Here is an 18,553-nt window from a genome sequence, read left to right on the forward strand (position 1 = left end):
GCCGTCGAGTAGTTCTCTTCCTCCCACTTCTCGACCAGTGTCCGCCTGTGTTTGGTCTTCGCCGGATCGATATATATATTGTTACAAAGGGTGAAATCACCCGTTTTGTCCCCTTTTAAATGATCTAGTAGTCATCATAGATAAAAGACGTTTATAAACCTCTTATGTCTTTCAAAAGAATAAGGTTGCTGCGTCAACCGACATTATTGTAAAAACAGTCAGTCTCTGGACTTTAAAAAGAGAACTTCGTGTCCAAATACATCTATTTTCTTTCTAAAATATTCCTTGTTCGTGAGACTTCTTTGGCTCGGCGTTCGCTTAAATCGCACAGAGAACTCTTTGATTCTCTTAGTCCTTTCTTAATTTCCCCCGTTGTTACAATATATATATATATATATAAAAAAATATATATATATATATAATATATTATATATAATATATATATAATATAATATACATATATACATATATATATATATATATATATATCGAATCGAGCACGTGGTTCGACTCATCCCGCGTAATCCTACTCGGCCTTGACGACTTCCGGTTCCTCGTTGTCGCTGAAGTCGTCCTCCTCGGCGCCCGACGATTCGCCTTCGTCCAACGGCGTGCGTTGCAGGTGAACCTCAGATCTTTCCTCGTGGACGACGCCGGGTCCCCTACCCTCGTCCCTCCCTATCATGGGATAATCCTCGATGCCGCGACCCCCCAGCTTGTCCATCGCGCTCATCTGCGCCATTTTCGCGGCGTGGGCCGCGGCGACGGCCGTCGCCTGCTCGGGACTGAGGCCCATCGTCAGTCCCGAATTCTCGGCGATGAACTGCAGGTAGGTGTCGAGTATCGCCGAGCCCGTCGCGCTGTTGTGATGCCCGGGTCCGTGGTGCCCCGGGGGCTGAAGGGGGGCGGTGTTCGGCTCCCGGGTGACGTGGAGGGTGTCGTGGGACTTGGCCGCGATCGCCCCCGGCGCCTTGTTCACCTTCGTTATTACCGTGTTGTTGTTCGGCGTCGGCGAGCCGTATCGCAAGCTCAGCGGCAGCGTCAGGTCCTCGGGATCGTCGCCTCCGCACACCGAGCTTCCGGTTTCCGAGGGCGCCCCTCTCGGCAGTTCCAGACGCATGTCGCCTCGACGCGGTCCCGTGGGACTCGCCCTGGCGCGCAGCTCCGCCGGGGAGACTTTGACCCCCGCCTTTGCCAGCAGCCGTGATGCAAGCTCGGGGTCAAAGGGACTCGGCATCGGCAGAACCGGCAGGTCCTTCGTGCTGATGCCTCGATGCTGACGCGACATGTGAGAGTGCAGGGAATTACGCGACTTCGCGACCGTTCCGCAAAGCACGCATCTGTACCCCGGGCATATCGTGTGCTTGTCCTCGAGGTGCGTCCGCAACGTGTGAGCCGATCTGTATATCTTCCCGCACTTCGGACAAGGCCGCGGATCCGTAGCTCTGACTCGCATCATGTCGAGTCCTCGGCGGGCTACTGAAATCACAGATGGAAATTTTGCGTGATTATTTTCCAAACGGTTGAATCGAATACGGGAGCTTTTCTTATAATTTAACTTCTTTCCTTTTATTTTTTGTTTGTTTTTTACCCACCCCCCCCCCCCCCCTCCCTGTCAGTTCAGTTCTCGTCAAATATATTAAGACAGATTAAAAAACGACCGTTGCTTATTGACGGTATAATCAGCGATCTTTCGAACCCCTCGCAATTATCAAATTGATCTATTTCTCAATAAAGTCGAGAGAGTGTTTAAAATTCTGCTTTCATCCATTTTATGCCAGTATCAAACATTTTTGAATAACTTTCCAAATAACGGTTTTAATAACTTGTAAAAAAAGTTGAATGTCGTGTTCAGTTCTTGAGTACGTAAAATATATTTTTAGAATCGAAAATTCAGATTATCAATTGTGTTGAATTGAATCAGTTTAGTAACGATATATCCGGCGAGAAAAATTTTCTCCTTAAAAGGTATACTGAAAATAGAAATAATCATTAAAGATTCAAAGATGTTGGTTCTGCAGAGTCTCGATGTCGATCAACGCCAATGCGGTAAAACGTTTGTATGCATATTTCGCGATCTATTCCTTCGGTCGACCCCATTTCTGCGACACCTTTCCCGATATTATCCCCGTTGTGTGTCTGCCAAAAGTCCCGGAGTAGGGACAGCAATTAAATTAGTATTTGACGAGTGTTTCAGCGTTGCGACCAAATGGATTGGTGAAAAGAAAATCAAGTAGAATGAGGCGCGAAGTAATTTATCAGTATTAACGAGATCGACAATATCTAAAAATATATTTTTTTTAATATATAAAATAAATTGGTAGTTTATTTCAGTAACGTGATTGCCTTAAAAGCAATTTATCTGTAGACATTATCCAGATTGAGATGCAAAGTATGAAGAGAAACGAAAATATTTTTCTTTGGAAATAATCAAGTTAATAATTTCACTGAATATATTTTTTATTATACAAAGCATTATACTTAAATAGTATACTCTATTTGATTATACCCTAAAGTCTATTTAAAATAATACAATACTTTATACATCACTCGTTCAATATATGTATATATGTATATATTTATCCGTATGTATATACATATAATATATGTATTTATTTATGTATCATTCGTAGGCATTGGTATATTATGGATATATTAGATTTATAATATGATCGGGTATGCTAAAATACTGACGTTTTTCAAACACGCGGCTGTAGAAAAATAACTAATCAATTGGTAAACGACCTGACGGTAGTTTTTTTTGTGTTCCTCTTTTCTTCAACGACAAATAAAAAAATAAAAAAAAAAAAATTAAAAAAAAAAACCCTCGAAAAAAAGAGAGAGAGAGAGAGAGAGAGAGAGAGAGAGAGAGAGAGAGAGAGAGAGCAGCAGGAAGAGGAGACGGAGAGAGGAATGACAAACGAGAGAAGAATACCTACCAGTCTTCTCTCGAATGCCTTATCTCTTCGCGAAGTCATTATAGAATGAAACCCCGTGCTTTCTACTCGCGATTATAATCGATGTACAGAAATGAGTCAGCTGGTTCTCAATTCGCGGAAACGCCATCTCCTTCAAAGTCAATTACGCATTTCTTATCCCTTATATATACATATACATATATATGTATAGAATCACAATTATATACTTAATAGCATTAAAATTAAGGCTGGCGTACTCAGCTTAGAGGAACATCATTTTATCAATTATTATTATCATTATCATTATTATTATTATTATTGTTATTATTATTATTATTATTATTATTATTATACACGTGCCAACCACCTATCAACGCTTTGCTATTGTAACGTGAAATAAGTCGACACTCCTCCGTCCTATGCGAAATACTGTTCAAAGTACATCTATTCTATGATCGTATAATAATATTATTATTATTTTTTTTTACATTACCATTATCATTACTATTTTTTTATCTCACCTCTTTTCCTCCGAATAGCAAAAGTCAAAGCCCTGACTCGATCTCTACTTCGCTGGTCAGATTCTCTCTCGCAATCGTGATTCTAGATGAAAGAAAAAAGAGAGAAAAAAAAAAAAATACTTGAAGAAAGTGTGTACTTGGGTAGAACGAGCAAAAGAAATGGAAAAAAAAAAGATGAATGTACACTTTGCTTCCAAGTAAAATAATCGCGCTGTTCGCCGCTAGTTTCGACAGCTCACAGTCAGCGGTAAGGACGAAGGTGAATCCCACATCAGACGTAGGTCCATCGCAAGGTCTTTATCTGATCCCACTGTACGGGGTGTTTCATTCTCATGTGATTCCGTACGCTGTTTGGGTGTGAAAATGTTTTGGCGCAGGAAGTTACGGGGCAGGTGGGAGAATCACGTGGATAATGATGCTCGAGGTGAGCTCGCATTGCGCTGATGTCCAGCAAGGTGCGGCAGCACAACGGGCAACGGTAACCGTGCTGACGGTGATGCTCTTGCAGCATCCTTTGCTGGCGGAAGTCCGGCTGACCGGATGCCGTCTGAGTCCGTGATGTAACCTTCGGCGATTGGCGATGGCTCGGGTTGTGGTGGTGGTGGTGGTGGTGGTGGTAAACTCCGTTCTCTCCTTCATCGACCCCGGGATCTGCAACCACCACCGAACCAAGGTTACCACCGACCACCACCACCAACCGATATTTACACGACATACCGATCAACGACTCATCGACCGTTCAACGATCGGTCGGAGCCCGAGACGCGGTAGGTCGCGTTGCAACGGTTGTGTTAGTGTTTTTATTTTTTTTTTTTTTTTGATTTTCATTTTTTTTGTTTTTTTTTTCTAATATTCATTTTGTGATTTTTACTTTCATTCTTTTTACGGGGTCAAGCTGATACGGAAGTTGCGGTTGCAGGGTTTTCGTGTGAGGGATGAATCCGCGGCGGAAGGTTGCATGTGAACTTTTGTATCGATCTAAACACGAGTGGTAAATTTGCCTGCGGTGTTACTCGTACCTGTTCAATTATTCACGATACGATAAATTATAAAACACGACCCCCCCCCCCCCCCCCCCCCCCCTCGTCTTTTTATAAGAACACGAAAACCACAGCAAAATAATAATGATGATTATGATGATTATGACGATGATGATAATAATAAAAATGTAATAACGACCAAATTTAGGCTTTTTTGCGCTGCAGAATACTCGACTACTGTAAAATGTATAACACGTAGTTATACCCCTGCGTTTTCTTATTACGGACGTGTATCTGCAGCGCCACCGTTTTCTCACTCTTTGTCTCTCTCTCTCTCTCTCTCTCTCTCTCTCTCTCTCTCTCTCTCTCTCTCTCTCTCTCTCTCTCTCTCTCTCTCTCGCTCTCTGTATCTCCATCTCTCTCTCTCTCTCTCTCCATCTCTCTCTCTCTCTCTCTCTCTCTCTCTCTCTGGTCGGATTCAAGGATGGAAGATAGAATATCAAAGTTATGATCAATCATCATTCGTTATTACGTATACCGATACAGCCAATTGTCGATACGAAATAGATCGCTTTTCCTCACCGTTCTTGTACAGTTTTTATTTCAAATTTCAGATACATGATACTTTTGTGAAACAGGCAATAAACGCTGTTTACAGTATTGACGGAACGGGGTTACTTTCTCATCGTTTCAAATTGTCGAAAGCTTGAAGGGATAGAACGTGATCTTTTCGACTTGTTAAGAGTTTTGCACTCCGTTGATTAAATCGGTACAGGTGGACAATCGGATCGGACCCCGAATGATGCCCCCCCCCCCCCCCCCCCCCAACCACCATCCCCGTCCGCCCCTCTATACAAAGTGATGTATTTAAGCTTTCGTTCGACGTTCAGGCGTACGGCAAAGAGGACGAAGAAGGAATCGCGGACAGGGGATTCGTCTTTCCCCGTCGTCCTCGTGGTGATCTCTCAAGGAAAGATCAGTTTCAGGAGGGATGATGGTGCGCGGAACTGTTGAGATTCGATCTCTGGTGAATCCCGTGGGCCTGAAGCTGGTGATTGATAAGATAATGTTTGGTCTTGCATCGTTTCCCGCAAACGTTACACTGCGGCCAAGTATCTGGTGGGGGCCAATTCGAGTGAACGTTTTTGACGTGCTGTCGCAAGTTGCTCGGCGATGAATAGCTTCTACCGCAGTAACGGCACAACGGTCGAGTGTCGTCGTGATGGAGGGCGTTGTACAGTCTTGCAAAATTCTCCACCGCCTGCGACTCGTTCCCAATGATAGTCCCTTCCTTCTTGGGTACCACCGATCCTACAACCGGAACACGTGTGCCCGTCAGTGGAATTTCTCTCGCTCGTTTCCTCACTCATTCCCTCGCTCGCCCTTCGCCCGATCACTCGCTCAATCACCCGGCCACTCACACCCTCAATCAACATCCCGATTTCTCCTCGTCACTGCTTTACGCATGCCAACAATCGAACACGCTATACTCTCGTACTCTTACAGGCCATGCCCAGTTGTAGGATAGAATGGTTTGCAAGAATTGTCAATCATGTAGGTATATACGTATGTACTAAGCACTAAGTCACCACTCAACGATATAATATACAAAACTCACGATGCACATTTACAATAACTAGCTATTCATCCCCTGTCGATACGATATTCAAGTACCGCGTTGCATCGTACTTGAAACTCCGAAGAGAAATCCTTCGTCAAGGCTGGAATAAAATGTTTCACACTCCACGCATGTTCCGTCGATTGTCGGATATTCTTTTTAACAAAGTTTAAGATACAAAAATTCTTTCGGATTATCTTTCTATCTCTCCTTCCTTCGCTCTTTTCTTTTCCATTATCGACGACGCCGTTAATAAAGGCTTGACCACGGAGGGCTTTCTTCTTCGCGTCGACGGCGGGTTGCAGGGAGGGTTAGGGGGAGGGTGGAAGTTACCCAGGAGGGTTTGCGGCACCTAGTAGGTAAGCCGGTATCGATTCGCTAGCCTCCTTTTAGAAGGCGGGAGCGGTGAGCGTAGGAACTCTGTTCCTGGCCCCAACTACCTACAACTTCACTCACACCCCTGCATTCAGAGAGGCTGGTGTCGAGGGTGCGCAAAAGACAAGGACGGAGGCAACGAGTGGTCTACGTAAGAAGCTGGTATTGATCCAGTTGGCTTGTTGCAACTATCTCTACCACGGATCTCTACAGAATCGAAATTACAATCCTCACGTTCGCCAGACCGCGTTCCAACCAAGATAATCCCTGCCCGAAAAAGACAATCCTTTTCCCCTCTTTACACATATTTCTATTTCTTCTCGACCTCACGTGCTTAGAACGGTGACGGAATCAGATCTATTCGCGGATACAATATCTTACGTACGGCATACGGGTTCAAGTTTATAAAAATTATTGCCTTCTTCTCTCCTCGCCGTGCCGTAGAAACTTCCCTGAGACGCAAAGCCGTGCGAATTGGGACCAGCGCCTTCTTTACCAGGCCATTGGTTGACTCGCGGAGGTGGGGGATCAGGGGAGGGGCAGGAAGGCTTGGAAGTACTGATTTATGGGAGATGGCAAACATTGAACCAATCTATTAGAATTACTCGTCCGTGTAGTTGGAACTGAACCACCCAAGCTGATATATGTTAGCCGGACGAGAATCACCCCGCAGAAAGTGAGAGAGAAGGAAGAAACGAGTGAGAAAGGGAGAAAGAGAGAGAGAGAGAGAGAAAGAGTAAGATGAAGCTAGAGACCTAGAAAGACTTTATGCAGGACAGTTGCCTAGCCTCGAACTGATATCTTTATTCCTTTCACCGGCCTTCTGCAGTCCCTACTTTATTCTACTTGCTTCTTAAGATAAATCGAATTCTTCGTTTTCGTTCCTTTTTCTTCATTTTTTTATTCTTTTATTTTTTTAAAATCTCTTCCCTCTATTCTTTTTATTTTTCACTCTTGGGAGTGTTTTTTAAACAGCCCGCAGAGGAGTGGGGTCACTTTTCTGGACGCCTCCTTTGCCGAATAGCCTACAGACCTACAACCTGCTCTCGTTCCTTATCGCTCGAAATCTATTTCTGGTCCTTTGCGCGGACTAGTCGGAAAAATATCGTTGACTCGGAAAGAGAGTTTACGAGGCAACTAGACATTTCGGAGATAGATCGTGTGGGGAGGGGAGGAGGAGATGGTGAGCGAGAAAGATGCGGACTCTCGATGAAATGAGAGAAGACCCGAAGAGAGAATGGAAAGAAATGAGAAAGATAGAGCGAAAACTCGCGCAAGCAGTAAAAGGCAAAGCGTAAAACCTGCTCGTAAAAATGCAGTAAACCATTGTACGCATCGTCCGTGTTCGTCGAGTGGACGGGAGAGCGAATGGGGTATGTGGGGTACAAGGAAATACCTTACGAATACAGAAAAGTTTACTTCATCCCCGGAAACGAAACGAAACGAAACGAAACGAAACGAAACGACACTGAGAAAATGAGGAAAAGGAGGATGAATTTTGATTGTCCCATCGAACTGCCAAACTTTACTATACGGACTCCGGCAGCGTGTCGCGGAGAGCTACTCGAAGCCGGGCGGTATTTCAACCGAGATTTAAATCCACCGTGAATAAAAATAGTTCTCGGAAGTTTGAGGAAAGAGAGGAGGAAGAGAGAGAGAGAGAGAGAGAGAGAGAGAGAGAGAGAGAGAGAGAGAGAGAGAGAGAGAGAGAGAGAGAGAGAGAGAGAGAGAGAGAGAGAGAGAGAGAGAGAGAGAGAGAGAGAGAGAGAGAGAGAAAGTAAGCGAATGGAATGAAAGAAAGGGGAATTTTGGCAGCCCGGGTAGTCCGGGGCTAAGAGGAAGCGGATCTCGAGCACCTCAGCCTTGGCTTGATTGAATGGAACCGGTGGCTGCGGGGAAGGGTGGAAGGGTGAATTAGAGAAGGAGAGAGAATGGATTTCGTAGCAAACCATGATGATTGTGGTGGTCCATTAGAGTGCCAGCGTAGGCTTTTCCGCGTGTTCGTTCGTTAGCTCCTCCACAGAATATGTACGGTATTATATGTATATATGTTGTACATTTGGCAAAAGTTTCGACGGGTTTTTCAAAGTCACTGAATTGATTAATCGTCGAAAAGAACTTCGAGGAGGAAATCATCGAGAGTTTTCACTTTCTAAATTTTCTTTAAAACTCTCCAGAATTTTCAGAATCGCATACAATTAAGTGTTCGTTAATATATGTCCACGGAAATCAGAAACGCAATCAAAATCGTATGGTGAATAATTTTTTTTGGTATTATGAACCACGTGTTACACCTTAATCGAAGACGATTAAAATTATTTCGGACACTGCGTCTCTTGGCGATGAATTTAAACAATCTGAGATGTGTATATTTTGTTCCGCCTGTAATGAAATCTACTTCGAATGAAGCAGGAATAAAAGTATCTGCTAACTGTAACATACACATCCATAAAGCGAATGAAATTCAGCGTCGAGTAGCCATTAAATCGGTTGACGAAGAAAATATTTTTCTCGAGCAAAAGTTGAGCCAGTGTCATTTAGGAATATGTGAAGTTTCGCTATTCAATAAAGAATATTTCCCGAACTTTTTCGATGATTCGATAAATCCTAAAACTTCTTCCGAGTTCCTCAAAAGTCTGTAATAATTTTGCCGTTCTAAAACCAAGCGAGTAACAAACCCTTGAATATAATATGAAAGCGTTACGCGACCAAGTTTTTAGTCTCTACCTATTTCCCGACTTTCCAAACAAGATGCAACTTCATTATTAATCAGATAACTTAGATCTCCGCGGATCCAATTAACAAAATCGTGTTTAATTGGATTCACCGGGCTTAGAGAAAAAGCCTTAAAAGATCAGCCTAATCAGAAACCAGGGTATACGAGCTCGAGTAATTATGTTTTCTAGTAGAAACGAGAGTAAGAATGAAAGAATCGAGGAAAAAGGAAATACAGAAAAACATAATTGGATCTGGATTATGCCGAAGAGATTACAGGTTCGAAAAGTGACGAAATAGCGTAGAATAATCGATTTCCTTACGACTTTCAAACTTCGAAATTTACTCGTTTTCGTATTATTTTTAACTAAAGCAAATCGCGAAAAATCAGCAACTGTTTGCGGGATTTTTAAAGCTGATCGATCGATCGCAGGGCGTAAATTTTATATACGTGTATTTCGAGAAAAAAGAAAGAGGAGAAAAAGAAAAAGAAAAAACACCCAAAAGAACCTAGACGTGTCTGCGAACGTTCAATATCCGCAACTTACAATAGCAATTTAGAACGTCTGTCATGTCTGCCCCATCCGGTCTAAATATTCCCGAGTGCCTTCCAGCTCGGCTATCTCCGCCTCCCTGCACTCTCATGTACCCGCATACATATATGTAAAGGCATATAAACCTTGGCTGTACATATCCAAAGATGCGCGTGTACGTCGCTGGATTCGCGCATGTTGTCGACGCTTGGCGATGGGGGAAATTTCTTCTCGTGTAATAAAAGGTGAAAAAGTGTTGCCGATATTTTCAAGATTTTCCGAAAGAAAAAAAAAATTGCAAGCGTCGTTATATGTACGTCCGATTTTTCTACATTCTTTTTTATATTCGAAAGAACAGCTGCGAGAGGATAATCTTATTTTACACGAATCACGTATCTGAATCTTTACATAGATACGAAGATACACAGATCTTATAGGTATGTACGTATAAAACGGAAGCCCGTGTTGTATTCGCTAGGCATAGGTAGTTGATTCCAATCTGATATCGCCGCCGCGTGTTCCTAGCATATTGTCCAAAAATAGAAAAGAATCGTATAAGATAGAATTGCGCCGCGACGTAGAATCGTAAACGTGAAAGAAGCACTGCCTCCTTTTTTCTCTGTATAAATTTTCTCCTTCTCTCTCTCTACATTTTCGTGTTTTTTTTTTTCTCTCTTTTCTCCGAACGTTTACGCTTCTGTACTCTTCCTCTTTCTCTTTTGTCCAACGTTGGGCAATAAACTAATTCGTCGATTGATGAATCAATCTTTTTCGCGAATGAGACTTTAGCAGAAAGAATAGATACGTCCTAAAGACCAAGAAATAAACAACTCGCTCCTTTGAGGCTAGATTTGAAAAATCTTTATACAAATTCGAAAATACGATTACCTATATTATTATACTGTGGTATCCAGCAATTAATGATAGATGGAGAATATTGTCTACAGTATACGTCTAAGCAGGTACAAAGATGCTTAATGAAGAGAAAAAACGGTAAGCAAGGTAATAATCAATAAACTTGTATACATAAGTATACGAGTATGTATACATAGGTATATAGGATAGAAGACGGCCTCGTAACTGAGCGCAATTGTTTCCAAACGAAGCGCGGAATTCAATCCCTGGGCATGTCTTTTCGATTCCCCCGGGTGCTAATCATAAAAGGAGTCCCTCATTTCTTTCTGCTCGGCGAAAGGAATAAGGAGCAAAATGAAGGCGGGTAGATACATACTGTACGAAAGAAAAATACGGAAGAGAAGAAAAAATTTGAAAGAAAAGAAAAAACAAAAATGGAACGGAGTATAAATATAATAGTAACAACGATGACGTGAAAAAGAAAAGTAACCGTTTCACAACCGCGATTTATGATTGAACGAACGATTCCACGAGTTCATTTCGTGCATCTCCAACGTATTAAACATTCCTGAACTTGGGAGTGGCCATATTTCTTTTCTTCTTCCGCTCTTTGTATTGGTAAGATCGAAAAAGGCGCTGCACCGTTGACTACGCATCCCCTCGTTGAACGATAGGGGTGGTGAGGGGTAAGAAAATAGTTGGAAGAAGAAAATAAGAAAAAAAAAAAAAAAGAAATAGGGAAAGAAAAGGGAACCGATCGGAAATTCTGAAAAGTCTTATACAGACAGACCCGAGTAGGTGCGCGCCGACAGAACTGGTATATTCGTATCGGAGAATTAGAAACTGGGATATTCGTGTGGAGAGTGACGATACTTGTTTTCAACGAATTGAAAAAGCATGTTTTCCCCGTGTTTGCCAACGTTCTTTTTCCAACAGGCGCCCGCGAGGCAGATAAAGAAAGATACGGAAGGCCGGAGGGACGAAGGAAGAGAAAGACGGAAAGAGAGTTTCTGCTCGCACGAATCGACCGTTGAGATTTATAAGAGCCGCAAGTGGCGTGGGCCTCGCGTTAGGAAAAAATAGAGGGTGAATTGACGTAGTTGGAATGACTTGAGGGGGTGGAGAGGAGAGGAGAGGAGCGGAGAGGCGAGGTAAAGGAAACGGAAAGGAAAAGGAAAAGGGAAAGTAAAAGGAAAGAAAAGGAGAGCCGAGTATACTGGGGGTGGGTGGAGGAACGGTCGGGGGTGGCGGTGGAGCGCCGGGGGCAAGTGAGGGCAGATCAATGCGGACATGTGCGGGGAATTGCACGGGCATCGATCCCAGGACCCTCAGGAAGCTTGGAAGCCTTCTCTCTCCTGCCTCTCTCTCCCTGGACTCCAGGCTAGTCAGTTTACGCCTCCTTGCCCCCCGACTTACCGAAACTCCTTCTCGCCGCAACGCAAACTGCCATTTCGCACTCCCGGAATCCGGGATCCTGGATCGTCCGCGTATGCGCGCACATGTCGATAAAAATCCAGTCCTCTCTAACGCCAACCTTCATATCGAATAATTACAGTCCTCCGTAGATCCTCCCGACGCCGACGGGCATTCGGAGCGTCTGCAGGTGGACGACGGTGGTTAGATAAGGAAGGAGGCGAGGGGCGGGGGGGGGGGGGGGGGGGGGGGGTGAAGAAGTCTCCGACGCGTGAAATTGCACGTAGAGGTAGATGGATGAGCGTTATTCCTCGAGGATGTTACCGGAATTTTCTACGCGACGGTGCAGCCGGATGAGGAATAGAGCAAGGAAGAGGGAGCAGAGGGGACAGAGGTGACAGGGAGTGACGGGAAGTGACAGAAATGGCAGGACGAAGGGAGACAGAGGAGCGCCGGTAAGAAAAGTGAAAGGTCAAAGGGCGCGTCAGTTGTTGGACCACGTCGGCGTCCCCCTGGAGAACCGACTGATATAAAAAGGTTAGAAGCTTTTACGCGAGAGAATGGACCGCGAAAGCTTTCCCTTAAGTTCCCGGTGATCCGGGCCGGGTATGGTACAAGGACGTCTCGAGATTACCACTATCATTCACCGAAAGTGGAGAACGAGGATAGCAGGGACAAACCTTGGAGGCGAGGAAAACTATCAATCGGACCATTTTTTACTCCAAATTGTTCGGAAGAGGGATTCAATCGAACTTGCAAAGCTCTTCAGCGATGCGACGGCTGAGACGGGATGAACGCTACTCGCCTATATAGAGGATGATCCCGTCGCGGAAGTGAGCAAAATAAACACCGCGGCATTGACGGATCCCGGGCGACACCGTCAGCTGGGGCAGTGAACTCGCAAGTGCCGTTAAAGAGCCCTTCTCGCGATCCGGGAACTTCGCCGCTCGCCATTCCCGCGGTCGGATCCTAATTCCTCGTCGAGTAGATTCTTACTCCCAGATTGAGGATCCTGAGAGCGATCCTCGCTGCTCGGTTACTTTCAAACTCCGCGACTACCGCTTCGAAGAGGCACGGGTCGATAGGCCGCGTTTCAAACGGTTTGAAAACAACCCCTCCTCCCGGGGTAACAAGAAAGCGCTGCGGCGTTGCTGTCGTCACGCAATATTTCACTGCATTTCCCGGATCGAGGTTACGGGGGAGAGGCCTGAGGAATCGATGTAATGGCCGGAAGTAAGTGCCGACGTAATTTAACAAAGCGGGGAAAACTAGTACGCGGGATTTCGGGAAGGAGAACGCAACGGATGAAGGAAATCGGGATCGATCGAGGAACGGAGAGAAAGATAGAAAGAGAGAAAGATGGGTAGAGAGGAAGGGAGTGCGCCGAAAGTGGAGCTCGGATAAGACCTGGGAGGTCACGTGATAAGGAATGCCTCGAGGGTTAAGGACCCGCACGACACGTGTGTCCTGGGCAACTATCCCCTTAATCTTGCCCCCTCCCCCCCCCCCCCCCCCCCCCCCACTCCTTTCGCCTCCCTTCGCCTACCGTTTTCCTCTCTTCCTGCATGGCCCGGCTCCCTAATATCCCTTCGACTCCACGTCCAGCCGCCAGCCAAAAAAGAGGGCGATCTTCCTCGGCTATATTACTTTCCTCGACAAATGACAATTGTAATTCGCCTCTGATCCACGACCATTACTCTCCACGCCCAACGGCGTCGGGAGGGGTTAGAAAAGACAAGATAGGCGTCTCGACTAGATTCTACGGCGTACCTGCGCCTGCAATGTCGTACCTACACCTACACCGTGCCGAGTTTCATCCACCCACGGTTTACGTCTGTATAGAAATCCGGGAAACGAGGGATTACCGGATGAAATTTGGAGAAGTCAGGAGCGAGGGAGAATGAGAGACGGCTTCAACGTTCCAAATCAAGATCCGTATGCGACTTTACTACACCCACAACGACTGTCTACCCATATTATACATATAGAGTTATATATACATATATACATAGTTATATACAGATATATAAGCATCGTGTGTCAAAGGTGTCGGCACGTTCAGAAGAGGCCACGCCAAAGGTTGGCTCGTTAAATATTTGACGACTCGACCGGGCTCCTCGCGTAGGAAGGTTGCGATGGTCCAGCGGAGGTAAGATATAAAGTAAAAAGTGGAAAAAAAAAGATAAGAAAAGAACGAGAGAAGGCAGGCAAAAAGGTAAAGGAGAGCGAAGGAGAGAGAAACAAATAAGGGAGGCAAAGGGACGGGCGAAAGTAAGACGTACACGTGCTACGGACGCCCTGCCGCTTTCAACTTCCTTCTCGTTCTCCGAAATCGAGAAAAAGAGAAAGAAGGGGAGAAAGGGAGAAAGAGAAGAGAGAAAAGAAAAAAGAGAGATGCTCCACACGCACACACCCCGGGTATAAGGCGAGTCGTGTTATCCGTCGTAGTCACGCACGCACGCCGCGGTGTAACGACGAAGCGAAGCGAAGCGACGGAACGGCGGCGGCGACAACGTCGCCAGGACTAATACAGAAGTATTTTTTCCCTCCCCCTCCCGATCCCCCAACCACCAACCCCCAATTTATCTCGCGTGTCCCGGGTTATTGCAGGGATGTCAGCGCACCGGTGCCAGCCGAACTTTCGGCAGCGATTCCTGAATTTTTGAGAAAGCCCACGCGGACGGGTGGGAGACCACCTAACTCGAGATATCCTGCACATTCGAAGCGATTCCCGGCTCGCCTTGGCCGATGTTGAGTGCACGGATCCTGCGGGATAACCATCTCGAGTAGACCGAAGGAAAACCGTTTCCTATCTCGATCGAATCTGAGTGATAGATGGCCTCTAATCTACGAAACGTAAATGTAATCGAAAGTTGGCCGCCACCGCCACCATCATCGTCCTGCATCAGGCAATGCCCTTACCCTAAGCCCCCGAAAGTAGGGCGAATGTAATGCCTTTTCAAGGATTTTCAAACGTGCAAGGAAATCCCACCGAGCCTTATCTCGATATCGATCAGTCTCCGGTCACTTTACCCGGTTGAACGCAAGAGCGAAAAAGAAGAAAAAAAAAAAAAAGCAACAAATGAACAACCGAGATAGAGATCTTTCACCTGGAAACGGTAAATTTCGAACGAACAGAGTTTTGGTCCTTTCGACAACGCGTTTTTCATTTTTACTTTTTGCTAGTTTCTTTTTTTTTTTCTTTTTTATCTCTACAACGTATAGTGGATTTCTCGAAATTACAAACGACGCAAATCAACTGCTGACGAATAATTGTTGAGCTTTAGCTAACTTCCATCACAAGGCGTTGATAAAAACTTAACTTGCCCGCCGATAATGCATTTCGTGTGTTTGCGGAGAGAAGTCCGTTTTACGAAACGAGATATCACTGGGACTTTCCGTTTTTCGTTATCTCCGTCCGATCATCCCCGCCTCGTTATATGAATGACCGCACTCAGCATCTGACACTTTCACTCTCGGTGTTACGCGGCGTTTCTGAGAATTTTCCAATCGACCGCGTGGCGCTTTGTACATAGGAGAAGGGAACCGCGAGATGGCGAATAGGAAAAAAAGAATAAAAATCAACCGATCAAGATCCGTACCATTTTCGCCACTTTTTTTAAAAAAAGAGGTGAAAAAGAGAAAAAAAATAAACGTAAGGAAAAGAAACCAATTCCCACGTCATATGATCGAATCTTGAATAAAGGATTCGCCGCCGATCCGTGCCTCCAAAACTCGAACTGTGCAAGCAATGGGAATTCGGAAAAGTTGAAGTTATACGGGGACGTTCAATCTGAGCTGCGGAATCCGGAACAAACAGAAGTATATAGACGAGATTGACAACGCGGAGTGGCGCCGAGATGCGTTGTTAATAAAAGGAAGTAACAAAAAGAAAGAAGAAAAACGTAACAAAAAAAAAGAAAGAGAAAGAGAGAGAAAAAAGTTGGGCAGTTTAATTTTAAGGAGTATCTGGTTGCCGCTGCGGAGTTTCTTTGCCGATTTATCGAAGGGGCTTTTCCCCTCTCTTTATTTACCATGCTATTCCGCATGAAAACCGCCCTCGCAATCGGCGTCGTCATTTCCCACACATGCTTACGTAAGTATATAAATATATATATATATGTATGTATGTATAGAATACCGAGCAGAGTTCGTGCATCCAGCGGATTCCTTTAAAAAAAAGTTTTTTTTTCAACCCCGGCATTATCTCGAAAGTTGGGCAATAGCGACGAGCAACGGCGGATGAAATAGAAAAAAAAAAGAAAAGAAAAAGAAGAAAAAAAGTGAGATAAAGCTACGTGCAGAGGTATATCCGGGTTACACATGCAGGTCCAAAACACGCCATCGCATCCCCGGAAGTATAAGGTGAGCAGCAGCTTATCCGTCTCCACATCTACCGGCCATATACGTACCCATATATATGTATGCTTATTATACGGATGTTTTCTTTCCTATGTGTCAAAGTTGTTTCTTTTTTCTTACGTTCTTTCCTCTTTACTCAATCTTTGCGACCACACCCGCGCGGCCGTATGCATAAATACCAAGTTTCTCGTATTACGATCGCCAACTCGAACCTCGGTTGTACGTCAAGTCCTTTTCTTTACGATCCTTTCTTTCATCCGTTACACAAATATGCGGGAAACCGTCGTGGCTTGCACGGAAATCTTAGATCAGAATAATAATAATAATTATAATATGAAAGTAATGACAATAACGGCAAATAAAGTGGAATAATAAATAAGGAAAAGATAAAAGTTTCGTTTTCATCGACACCGCGATGCGTGAAAATGAAAAAGGGAACGTGACGAGTTGGGATCTGCGGCTGATACGGTTCTTACCCTTCCTACCTCCGCACGTTTGTGTGATTACGCTGGAAACCGGAGAGTTTTCCTGATGGATAGGAAAGACTTGAGGTAGGTTCGAGTATTTTTTTTTCTCTCCTTCTCTCTTTCTCTCTCTTTTACATTTTAACTGTTTTGCATCTCGTGTAGTGACTTGCGCTTGAGGAGACCTGGTCGCAGGGCGCGAGATAAATACCGCCCCCCCCCCTCTCTCTATCTCTTTTTCTCTTCCTCGTTTTGCTCTCTTTTCACTTTCTCTACCTTCCTCGCTCTGCAGTCTCTCGTCTTTTTTTTCTCCTCTTTCTTTATCCTATCTAAATTCCCGTTTATTCTTTTTTCCCTTCTTTTTTTCCTTCGTTCTATACCTAGTAGACTTTTACGCTGATGGGAGAAAATAAGAAGAGAACGAAGGGAGTGGTCAGATGGTAGGTAAAGGTAGGTGGATGAACGTGAGGGTGACGGGGGTGGGGAGGGATGGGAGGAGGGATGGTCGGCCACACGTCGGACGCAGCGGCGCAGGATGGGGCGAGGGCGAGGGTGACGGGGGTGGAAAATGGAGGGTAAAGAAAAGGCGTAAGAACGGGTTTAGGGAACAAATGCGCGCAGTTCCGTTGCCGCTGCCACCGCCGCCTCCATTGCGCGACGACTCGAGTCCCCGCGACTCGAGGACGGCCCAAGGATCGAGGTAAGGGATGAAATGACAAAGAGGAGGGAAAAGAAATGAGGGTGGAGGGGAAGGGCCTGCAACTAGGGAGGAAAAGAGCCGAGGGTTGCTTTCCGGACTCGGATTTGAGATTGGATAAGGCAGCATAGTTTATTTTGTCACGAGTTTTCTACGCGCTAGAAGAGTGAGAGAGAGAGAGGGAGGGAGAGAGGGAGAGAGAGAAAAAAAGTAAAATAGGAAGGCAGGATAAGAGAAAATCCCTACAAACAAACCTCCCTTCGTGGTGACTTCTTGCTCCTTTGCGTGATCGAAAAAACGACAAGAGGCGGAGGAGGAAATATAACAATAACTGAAAGATGTAAAACAGAAAATAGGAAAAAATGGTTGGAAGACTAGAGAGAGAGAGAGAGAAGGAGAGGAAGGATAGAAAAAAGAAACGGACAAATGAAGAAAAATTTTATCCCCGCTGCGCCGGTACGGTGATATTGGGAGTGGATGAAACGAGAGAGTGGATCGAAGTGTATGGAATCAAAGAAGACGGAACAGAGCTAGCAGCTAGCTGTTGGTTGGGTACGCTAGGTCGGTTTATAGGGGTAAGAAGACGAGGAGTGAGAGAGAGAGAGGGTGGAGAGAGGGAGGGCGGGAGGGAGGGAGTGTGAGAGAGAGAATGGCGAATCGTAGAACTCGGAGGAGTGAGTGAGAGAAGGAGAAAAAGAGTAAGAGAAAAGGAGAGAGAGACGAAAGTGGTGGGTGCTGTTTGTCGAATCGTCGAGATCAATACGCGAGTACGATGTACGTCCGGTTGCAATCGGTTCATGAAAAGCTCGCCGCTCAATTCACAAGAATGTTACCGAAAACGGCCGGAAGTAGTTAAAACCGGAAGAACGAAAAAATATTTCAAGCAATACCAAACATTTGATTGTTAAATTTATTTTGGTGCATCCGATCAGGCGTTCGGTTACAAAACAGACAAACTGCAGTTGAAGTTTGTCGCATTACGTCATGTCCTCACGCTGGTGATTCATAACGTTATTTTTTTCTTTTTTTAATGTGACGGAAAGAAATGAATTATCAGGAATGACTTACGCTCAACATTTGGCATTGCGTAAACAAAACGAAG

General features: G+C 45.0%; 1 protein-coding gene across 9 annotated transcripts in view; it reads right to left on the reverse strand.

Moving 5' to 3' along the window:
• Positions 1 to 473: 473 nt before the first annotated feature.
• LOC124211247 (protein abrupt) overlaps positions 474 to 18,553 on the reverse strand; it is a 67,215-nt gene continuing 49,135 nt past the window's right edge. For 7 of the 9 annotated variants that reach the window (XM_046610104.2, XM_046610103.2, XM_046610097.2 and 4 more), the window contains one exon: positions 476 to 1,479. In XM_046610104.2, the coding sequence (XP_046466060.1) occupies positions 527 to 1,479 (953 nt within the window). In that variant the 3' untranslated portion in view covers positions 476 to 526. Of the gene's footprint in view, positions 1,480 to 18,553 lie in introns of all 9 variants that reach the window. The other 2 variants (XM_046610106.2, XM_046610105.2) reach the window with 2 other exon arrangements.

The sequence above is a fragment of the Neodiprion pinetum genome, chromosome 2 (assembly GCF_021155775.2).
Source record: "Neodiprion pinetum isolate iyNeoPine1 chromosome 2, iyNeoPine1.2, whole genome shotgun sequence".
NCBI lineage: Eukaryota > Metazoa > Arthropoda > Insecta > Hymenoptera > Diprionidae > Neodiprion > Neodiprion pinetum.